General features: G+C 42.0%; 1 protein-coding gene across 2 annotated transcripts in view; it reads left to right on the forward strand.

Annotated features, from left to right (window-relative positions):
• tmem121ab (transmembrane protein 121Ab) overlaps nucleotides 1-9491 on the forward strand; it is a 79928-nt gene extending 70437 nt beyond the window's left edge. The window contains exons 2-3 of one of the 2 annotated variants that reach the window (XR_003672955.1): nucleotides 7003-8854; nucleotides 8928-9491. Coding sequence is in view for 1 of the 2 variants with exons in the window: in XM_028439801.1 (XP_028295602.1) it covers nucleotides 7787-8731 (945 nt within the window). In the remaining variant the exon portion in view is untranslated. Of the gene's footprint in view, nucleotides 1-7002 lie in introns of both variants that reach the window. The other variant, XM_028439801.1, reaches the window with a different exon arrangement.
• Nucleotides 9492-11220: the final 1729 nt, after the last annotated feature.

Here is an 11220-nt window from a genome sequence, read left to right on the forward strand (position 1 = left end):
AATTTTCCATTTTATATTTCTGCCATTTTTATCAGCTTTTCACAATATGATGTAATTTTTAAACGTACCGAACTGAAGTAAAGAAATGCTTGATAGTGGTTTTTAAGATAAATCTTGTAAATAATTGTATTTTTCTATGCATTAGAAGTCAAAACTGTGTACTCAAACCTCAAGATTTCATAGTGCAAGATTTTGCATTATGACACATTTGTTTAAACACTTGCTACACATTTAACTATCTGTTTAATTTGGAAAAATAGGTTGAAAATGTGTGATATTTTCCCAAAGCATTTAGGTGAACGTATATTGTGGGTCATGTACTTTTTTTTTTCTCAGGAATGTTTTTTTTTTTTTAATACCAAAAGCACTTTTATTCAGTGATTAACTATTTATTCCGACAGAGTTTTAGCGTACATTATGTTCTTTTTATGACAACTGTGTCTGTTTGGCTTGAATCTTTGAAGTGTACTTAAATGTTGTTGGGAGGGGCATGTGCAATTTCTTTGTACCCTGTGCAATGAAAATAAAAGTATTCTAAGTGATATGAAAAATTCTTTTTCAGTTAATGTGAGGTAGCAGTACACAAACGTGCGTACCTGACACTTTATTTAAAGGGGCAGTATTATGAAAAGTTCACTTTATAATGATTTTGCTACCATGATATACACTCCGTTAGCCTCATTAAGAGGGCCAAAGTTGAAAAAGTTGTTTCCTCCCTCCCTTGTTATTCCCCTTTTTGTAAAAAGTCAGCTCCAAACAGGCGAGTTGGATTTTTTCCCCCAATATTATGTCATAAGGTGGAAACTCCTCCTCTTGACAATCCTGGCTCCTCCTACCCTCTAAGAATGTGAGCTCTTCCCTCTCAAACTACCTCAGAGGTAAAACAAACACTGTGGTTTAATATAGAATATACATTATGCTTTATTGTCATATATGTAAAGCTACATACACAAAATGTGTTCTCTGCATTTAACCCCTCCCTGAGGAGCAGTGGGCGGCCACGGTGTAGAACCCGGGGAGCAGTTAGGGTTAATATAAGGGACTGATCAACGTCATGATCTGACTTGTTTGTGACCCAATGTGATGCAGCGCAAGGACAAAACAAATGATTATCACCTCAAATGGACTATTCCTGTGGTTAGAAAGTTGGAACAGTGGACTGACTCCGCTGCTGCTGTGATAAACACACACCATGGAGCAGCGTTTGTCGAACTCACAATTACAATAGCCGCTTAAATAGCCATGTGTTTTACTGTAATGTGCGTTTTTTTGGCTGAAAACAATAACAAGAGTGTGTGGATAGCAAAATAAAATCACTAGGGTAACCAGCTGTGGTGTGGAGTCAGCGTCCACAGACACGCCTACTCATGCATGAAGGCCCCAAAACAGCCCGTTTTTAGAAGCGTCATTAAAGTGATTTTTTTTAGAGGGATAAAACTCCAGAAAGCAGGCAAGTTTGGGAAAATAAACTTCAAATACTATGTTGTTGGACATGTGTGAATAATAGCATAATACTGGACCTTTAATACATTATAGCTGCCAAAAAAGTAACAATGCATCGAGCTGTATTGAATTTCTCTTATTTAAGGTCTGACCTTTGTTTCAGTCAGCTGCTTTATTTAATAGTCCTACTATTAGTCAAAATGCTTTGCAGAAAGTGTTGTATTGCTTCCTGCTGGTTGGCAACCTTTAACGTGCATGTTTCTGTGCTTATGCATCTTTTGTTTGAGATTTGATCACCACAGCCGAGTTTGTACAAAGTGCGTTTTTGTTTGAAAGACTAAAAAAAAAAAGAGGGATAGATCTTTTCAAGGCAGTTAAATAAAAGGGCCCTAATGCAAATTCCTGCATCAACCTGTGTCCTTGTTGTGATACGAGTTAAAAGCTTCAGGAAGGCAAACGTGTTTAAGTGTGATCCTGATGCTGCGTTGACACCGGATGCGTCACAAAATGTCCGTACGTCTAGATTATATACAAAGTCAATGGACAGATGTGTCCCTGATGCGAAATCTTTCCTGTGCGGCGGTGCGGTCCGATCCGCACGTCAAGTGCGTTGGACGTGCGACGCGCTCCCAATTTTATGGAAATCCACAAATCTGTTATAGTTGGAAATATTGAACTCCTGCGACTGTTTCACATGACAAAAGCCAATCAGAGTCTTTGTTGACGATGATGTCAAGCCGTCAACACGGACACCGGTCTGTTCCCCCATTCAACCATGGAATAGAAGCTGTCTGTGACCACCTGGAGCTGTATGACAGCCTTTATAACCAGGACTGGACTAAGAATCAGCGAGGAGGTGGTAGTAGCAGGTAAAAGTTCTCTCTGTAGCACTGAGCTAGGATAGCTTAGCCACTAATCACACCGGCTTTTTTCACTGGTGGTTTATGTTTATGAGAGGAGAAAAAGGAGCACAGCTCCTCACTTCAGCAGGCAGTGAAACTCACCGAGTTGGATGTGTCGCTGGTGGGCAGGGCTTCGCTTCAGACGTGCATATGAGGCAAATGGGGACATTTTTTTGTCCTGCGGACCGTGCGGTACGTTTCATACAGCAGATGCGTCCGGTGCCGCAGAAGACGCATCCGGTGTGAACGCAGCATGAGAGGGAGCACTGACTGTTTAGAATGATGATGTCCAGGGTCACAGACACAATAACAGCCTCTCTCTGCAAAATAAAAAAAAAGTTGTCCTGCCAGCTCTGAGCCCTCCATGTTGCTGATTTCTATTTCACCATAATTAATACTTAGTAATTGGAGCCTGTAGCAAGAGCCGAGACAAAGCAGTAAAGAGCAAAGCAAAGATGTGAAATCATAGTCGTCACAGCTGTCAGCCCTCATATCAGCAGACATTTCTCTCCAACTCTTTGCTAACACCCTGGATTAATCTTTAGCCTTTCCTAACACATTATATCCGATGAATAGAATATGCAAAACAGCGCAGTGCACTTCTGTCATGATTTCTTTCACTGTGTGACAGGTACGATTAAAAATAAATAATTCGACGTTGCCATAGTTCATCACCCTGTATTAGCGTTTCCGGGCCTGATCTAATAATTTCTCTCAAATTTTGAACATTCACTTCAGCCACATCTTATCACATCAGATGTAATCTGTTTAACAAAGAAACAGTCTCAAGCCTTTTTCCATAATGAATGGCTTTTAAATTATGATGTGATGTGCTGTGTGTGTGGGAACAATATAGCATGTTAATGATCCACAGCCTCCTTCTAATCAGTCAATTAATCAACATGGCAGGGATTAAAATTCACGCTTGAGCCCCGTTCTACATAATGAGTGTTAAACATTCAAATGTATGCGTGGATTACAAAACAGGCTCATCCTGGTTTCATGCTCCTCAACTTGGCAGCTATCGTCAACACTAGATCAAAGATGCCCTTTGATAATGTGATATTCACTCTCTCAACACCTAAAGGTGCAGAATTAAACTAAAATCAACCCTAGTGGATGTAGCAAAAATGTATTTGTCTTTTATGCATTTTTATGAGTTCAAAAATGGCTCTCTCTCCTGATCGTGTGATGCTTGTAAAAGTTAGCTCACTGTTCATGATCATGGGAATAAATTCAAAGCCCAATCACTGACCAGGGCTCATCTTACATACGCATTCTGTTCCATATAGACAAAAAAAAAAACTAAATAAAAGCCAAAATAGACATTCCTTCTGTCTTATAGGAGAACATGCAAACTCCATCCAGGTATCAACCTTAGGCTCACCGTCAAGTTGAAACGAAAAGTAAGTTTATTTAACCACTGCTCATTTAACTTGAAGAGATGTTGGTTGCACTTCATTTTTTACGTTATTATTGTATTATTTTATGTTGAAAAACAAGCAGAAGAGTCAGGTAAACCTAATATGTATTTTCATTGAAAACATTGAGTAGTGAAAATGAGAACAGAAAAGGTTAACATCCTGTTATTTTAAACTGAAGCGTTGGTTGGACTTTATTCAAATGAAATGTGAATACATTTTCCATTAAATGTTGTTTCTTGTTTATGCCCATAACACATTTATAAACGACTCCCCTACAAGAAACATCAGGAATCTTTAAAACCTCACCTGTACTGTACAGTTCCATTTTACTTCATAATATGTCATGAGATGTTTCACTATGGGATGCACACACTGTCTGCTGCAGCCCTCAGAAGCATTATCTTAATCTGCCAATCCTGATTGGTTGGTGAAACGCCAGGGACACTCCCACCTCCTATAAGGAGTGGAGTATGTCAACACTTCTTCTCACTCTAAAGCATATCTCGCGTCTTTCTACCAGCTCCACTATTCGTAGAGGGATCTTTTTTAGCCACCGTCGATGGGCGCTGATAGGATTTGGACGCACTTGCTTTATTTACTTGATCGCACCAGATCAACCAGCGCTTACCTTGCCTCCGCTCGCAGCGTTGTCTTCGACTCCTAACCATGGCTTGTGGTCGAGCGTTCACACACCAGTGAATGACCTAGCTCCACACTCGACGTAACACCAGCTCCTGGACGTTGGCACACCAGCTGATGGCTTGGCTCCAACGCTGCCCTCACCGTTTCCTGACGGCCCAAGGCATGTTGGCACACATCTCGGCTAGCACACCAGCTAGCCGCCACATGGTAGCGCCAAGCAACCTGTTCTCCCTGCCTGCGCCAGTGCCAGGAATGGAGGCCAAAGCCCCTCACACAGTGGAGCATGGAGGCTGTCCGAGCAGGACCCCAACTCCCCCCTCACGGCGCAACCGCCGCAGCGGGAGAAGAAACGGGAACCCTCACGGGGCCAGGCCTGTTGTCCATGGGTGTGCCAATGTACGGGGAGTGGATGTTACACTCGGAGGTGGTGGAACAGTTATGGGCCCGTTACGGATGGGCCAAGGTAGACCTGTTCACCGCGGATGAAAGCGCGCAGTGCGTGTGGTTTTACTCCCTGCGTAGCACGGATGCTCCCCTCGGCGTAGACGCACTAGCGCATGTTTAGCCGTGCATGCTTCTTTATGCATTTTCCCGCTGGCCCTGATACCCCCCATTCTGTCCAGGTTGAGGGAGCACCCTGGACCTGGAGGTGAAGTTTGGTGTTTCCAGTGGTGAGATCGCAGTAGTGTTTCGCAATGCCATTACTCAGAGCTGTTGTTGGTTGTACAAATCAACAAAGAGCGTATATTCTGTCCCGGCTACAGAAGTAGGCGTCGACAGATGGAGCTCATTAGCATTTAAAGGTGCAGGCACAGAAACAACCTGTTTTCAGTAGAGCTCATTTGAGCAACTTTTAGACAGCTGAAATTCAGGACCACGGATGGGTTTGGGGCAATGCATATAGAATACAGTATTGTTGGACCTTTGAAAGCTGTGTGAAATTGATTAAAAACAGTATAATATGGGACCTTTAATGTGTTGGTGTACATTTCTAACATGCTATATCCGTTGGTCATCAGTGACCAGTGCGTACAATGAGCTCCTCTTGTAGAATTGGAGTCACAGCAATATAAACCCAAGGATCGTATCAGGATTGAGATAGTAAAATATGCACATTGATTATCTGTGCAAAGGCTAGTCTGACTGACATGTCTCTTTCCCTGCAGCAGCTGTACCACAAGGGAAGTGTCTGAAACAGAGCGTTGTAATGTCCTATTGCATGCATACTGAAATCATGATTGCTTTGTTCCAGCTTGGAAAACTGCACCACATGGACTGAAAAATATGTGCAGGAAATGAACTCTTTGCCATCATCCATCCCATTCAGCCTTGCCAGAAAAAGAAACATGTTGCCAAGAGAAGAGGAAAAAGGAGAGTGCGGCAGACTAACCTCTAAATGCCAAGCTAAAATTGTTTTGGTTTTTTGGGGGTTTTTATACATTTCTGTGATAAATTTTAGATTAATGATCTGCCCAGATTTAACTATTCTGCATTATGGTATCCCAAACCCTAGGAGGTGCATTAACATTTCAGAGGGCGTATATTAAAGCTGCACTACCTGATTCTTGAACCATGACAGAGCGGCATGGCTGAATTCGAACCGTAAATCCCGTCCCCCCCACTCTGATAATCCCTCCCAGACTCCTCCTCTCACGGAAGTGCACAAAATTACGCACGTGAGCTGAACGTGCACTACCGGTAAAATACATCGCCACACAAAAGGATGCACACAAAGTATAGGAAAATGGAACATTAGATTACATTTTTATATCAGAAATTTCTGGCAACCCCAAATAATTTTTTTTATTAAATTTGCTTTTAATCAAGTTTTTTTAATTGGATTTTGCATTTATTAATGGTGAAGAATGGGGGTAGGACTTGACAAGCCCAGGCTTCTTCCTATCCCTTGTCGAATGAATCAAATGTGTATTATATTGAAATTTACTTTTTTACTTCTTTATTTTACAGATACTTCTGTTGAGATTTGTATATTTGTTTTCATCTATTTTTTTTATTCATTCGAAATACATAAAGTTTGGTATACTTTAGCTTGTGTAACAAATACACAAAGAGGCTGGGATTAGTGCACAAATTAAAAATTATCTTTTTCTTTTCTTCATAATGCATTCTATTTGAACTACATTTATATCTGAGAAAGTGAAAGTATAGAATACAGTTGCTTAAGATTGTGTTTTGTGTTTTAATTAAAAAAAAAAAAGAAGAATCATTAAAACATTTCAACATGTATTTATCAGTAATAATTTTTTTCACACATTCCAGGCGACCCCACATGGCGTCACGACCCCAAGATTGAAAAACACTGTGTTATGCTTTCAAATCCTGGTGGATTTTATTTAGTCAGTTGCACTGCTATTTGCTATGTCCTTCTGCTTAATAATTTCCGGTTTTTCTGCTGTGCAATATGTTTCATCCCATCAATAGTGAAACAGGCTTTATTTGAGTTGAGCTGACACATTGCTTGGCTCCTCATATGTGGACGGCCGATGGCGGTGAAACTGTGTTATATGGCCGAGTAGTGCTGACAGGTTTCTTTCTCCCTCTCCCCTCCTCTTTCTTTCTCACTCCTCCAGGCTGTGGAGAGTATGGCACGTGGCGAGAGGAGGGGGTGAACGATGGATCGGCCCAGCATGAGAGCCTCCCCCAGGGGAAGCTGGCGTCAGACGAAAGGCCTCACGGGCCGTTGACCTGCCGCCTCCATGATTTATGGCTACTAGAGGATACCGTCCACTGCAGACTCCTCTCTCTCTCTCCTCCATTTCCATGCCGACTCGTTGACGGACCAAAAGGAGGCACACAGCGTGCGTGGCCGACTACAGGGGTGTCCAAAAAGGGATTTCTCTTACATGCTGACCTACGGCCGAGTCATACTCAAGCCTACTGGCTTCCACATTAAGGAACAACTTCATAAACAGTCCCACGCTGCAGCATCGGTGTGTGCTGTTCCTCAGAGCACTCTCCAGCTGACTGTCTGTGGATTACAATCAGTCATGGTGTGTCAGCTGTAAAGCCTTCGGACTAATTGCTGCTCAAGGCAAATCTGGATCAATGGAAGTGCGCTGAGTAACAAGGTGATGTTCCTGTTTTCACATGGTTTGAGAGTAAACAGCAGCAAACATCTCTATGCTGACCTCACACAGTTTAACAGCGCTCCCTAAGTATGGAATCCTAGTGCAGTGTCTCATACTGTAGTATTACTGTAATATCTCAAACCCTGTAGCTGGACAAAATCAAAGAACCTTAAATATGATTTCTCTGAACCCTTGATGTTTCAGAGTACACAGTGCGTTTTCACTTCCGTGCTGTTGACATTTTAAAAATTCGTTGCCAGAGTGTGAGCAAAGAGGAGTCCTCGCCATGGTGTTGCCTCCTCCTGACAAACGCCACGTGTGCCTGACCACCATTGTTATTATGACCAGTATGGCCTTCATGGACGCCTACTTGGTTGAGCAGAACCAAGGCCCTAGGAAGATTGGAGTGTGTATCATCGTGTTGGTGGGGGATGTGTGCTTTCTAATAGTACTGCGTTATGTAGCAGTGTGGGTGGGTGCTGAAGTGCGCACTGTCCGTCGAGGATACGCCATGATCCTGTGGTTCCTCTACATCTTTGTCCTGGAGATCAAACTTTACTTTGTCTTCCAGAATTGCAAAGCTGACAGGAAGAGTCTAGAGACAGTGGCACGGAAGGCTTTGACGTTGTTATTATCTGTGTGTGTGCCAGGTCTGTATTTGGTTCTCGTTGCACTGGACAGTATGGAATTTGTCAGAACTTTCCGGAGGAAGGAGGACATGAGGAGCCGGTTGTTCTGGGTGGCTCTGGACCTGCTGGACCTGCTGGACATCCAAGCTAACCTGTGGGAGCCTCAGCGGACAGGTCTGCCCATCTGGGCCGAGGGCCTGATGTTCTTCTATTGCTACATTCTGTTGCTTATCCTGCCATGTGTGTCACTCAGTGAGATCAGCATGCAAGGGGATCAAATGTCACCTCCGAAGATGATGCTGTACCCCATCCTAAGCTTGGTCACCATCAACGTCGTGACCATCCTGATACGGGGGGTGAATATGGTGTTGTTCCAGGATAGCCGTGTTTCTACCATCTTTGTCGGGAAGAACGTGGTGGCTATTGCCACCAAAGCCTCCACCTTCCTCGAGTACCGCAAACAGGTGAAAGAGTTTCCGCACCCGCAGAACGCCATGGCCATGGAGCTGCAGCAGAACTCTGTGGGCCACACGCAGCCTCTCTCCAATACCACTAGTTTGCCACACGAACCTTCACCAGCTCAGGACATCATTGATACATGACCGCAATGTAGAGAAGTGGAGATAAGCAATTAGAAGAACCTTTCTCCTGTTTTCAAGTCAACATCAACTGCTGAGGAACCGTCTCAAGAGATTTTTAGCATCACCTGCCCAACAGGATGTACTGTGAGTGTGGACATCAGAGTAAAGGTTTATATTGTGCTATTTGTGTTTTTAATTGCTTTCAATGTTTTTCAAGATCAAACTTTATGAGAGGCAATGTCTATTCTGACATGACACTGTATAAAACAGACAGCTAGTTTCCTAGCAAAGTGAGTATTTTGTATTTTTCAAAGGTCACTTATTTTGTCAGTCCGTGACATTTCCTTTGAATTCCAGCACCAAAGGACACGGTGCTCAGTGTGGAGCACTGATGGAGTGCAGCAGCGGAGCAGGACAGGGGTCACTGGTGTTGGCCCATCTCTGATGTGGATTATGCTGAGAAAGGAGCTTTTAGGAAGTAGGAAGTGCTACTGCTGCTGCTTTGGTCAGCGCCAAGCTTTACAACTGAAGGTCTGATTAAAGCACCGCTGTACAGCACTCCACAGTCCGCTGCAGGCATCCACGGGTGTGTTTTACGGCCTGAGTGTGGGTGAGTGTGTTGATGTGATCTATAAAGTGTATACACGCCTGTAGGCTTGCTAGCATTTTTTTGCAGATGGAAGAGTATTTCAAAGCATTCGGTGATGAAAGCAACCAGTTTAAGGGTTTTCTAAACAACAAATGTGAAAAAAAAAATAGATGTGGTTTTTAGGAGAAATGATCAGAGCAAACATGTTCTTTGTTTTTTGTATTTTACATTCCTCTAAAGATATAAAGTCAGTAAACATGAGGATCTCCTCACTTACAAATCAAAAAGCTAAGAATGAAAGATGTAATTCTGTTCTTGTGGTTATTCTGATTCTGATAATTATGATTGTTGTTACATTATGTACATCCTTTTCATGTCAACGCTCCATGTGGTTTTAATAAAAAGCGTAAATGAAAGAAAACGGATGAAATCAGTGCTTTGACTATGATCGGTGTGATTGAGTGGCATTTTGTAGCTCTGCTTCTGTGCAGCAAAAATAACCTTCTCTTCTTCTCATTAACCCATGACAAAATCCCCAAAGTAAACATTCAGACTGAGCAGCGTTTTCCTGAAAGAGCAGATCTGTGAATGTCAATCCCTCAGGCTGCATCGTTTTAGGAAAAACAGGTCATGATTTAAATTCTCAGCTCCTGCTCTCTACTCTCAGTTCCCATTATCGCCTTCCCGCCTTTTGTTTTTCTTCTGTTTGCAGGAATTTTTACATTTTCATGGAAAGCTACTTTCAGATGGAGCCTTGTGTCGGTGAGTCAGGATAAGAGGTGTGCGTCTCCTGAGGAATCTTGTTTTTTTACCATCAGGTTAACTGAGGTTAAATGCTCATCTCAGCTCAGAGAAAGACCCCAAATGGCCTCATTCAATTAAGCATAGCTGTCAGCTGCAGAGTCTAATGAAGGATGGCAGCTTCCTTTTGTTTTAGAGAAGCAGGTTTATGGTGTCTTCTATAAGAGCACAGCTAGTGTGAGGTGGGGGATGCTACAACACAACTTGAAGGTTAAAGGTTTAAATTCAGACCATTGCTTTTTTATTTATTTATTTTTTTTTTTTTTTTAAATGAATGTTATCCACAAGATTTGCAGGTTCTCTCCAGCATGTATAAGAGGATAAAATGTTATTCTCCTTAAGATAAAGATATTTTCTATAAATTTCCACTTTTTACAAGTTTGGCCTAAAACCTTATAAATGTACTTATTAGAAGATCCCTGCTTATGAAAACACCTAATTATCCACCATATTGAATTTATTGTCATTTAAAAATGGGCTTTATGGGGTCGGTTATATGCCTTCTTTAATTGCATGGGGTTAATGACGTGTCGTGGGACAGCAGCTCATTATTTGCAATGTCACTTTATTGAGTTAGATTTGTTGACGTTGGTAATCAGAAGTACAAATGAACAAAATGTGATTTTCCCTTTCGAGCTCGAAATGGAGTATTTGTCAGGCGAGGAAAGAGGAGAAAGAGAAGCAGAGGAGGAAGAAAGTGAGTCAAGGATTTACAAGTGGTACATCATTGACTTAACATCTGTCATCAGAACCTTTATTTCCTTTACGTGCCAACCGAGCAATGAATGATGTAAAGAGTACCTTGAATGATTTTTATATTTAAACTCTAAGATAATGTATAAAAATACTAAAGGTTTGGTTGGGTTTCTTGTTTTCTTTAAAAGTACTTGTGTTGCTGGTCCACAAGAACTGATGGTCGCCATTATTCTCCAAGTCGTTGACAGGTGTTGTGATAAAATCTGTAACCGGACAAAATGGTGGCGCTGGTTTTCATTCTCCGAAAACTACCAACCAACTGACTAAACATCTATTATTATACATGATTCTTTAAAAGAGGGTCCAATTAAAATTCACTACTGGTAACCCTAAAACACAACCTGTGTCTTACTGCATACAGAAA

The sequence above is a fragment of the Gouania willdenowi genome, chromosome 24 (assembly GCF_900634775.1).
Source record: "Gouania willdenowi chromosome 24, fGouWil2.1, whole genome shotgun sequence".
NCBI classification, from domain to species: domain Eukaryota; kingdom Metazoa; phylum Chordata; class Actinopteri; order Blenniiformes; family Gobiesocidae; genus Gouania; species Gouania willdenowi.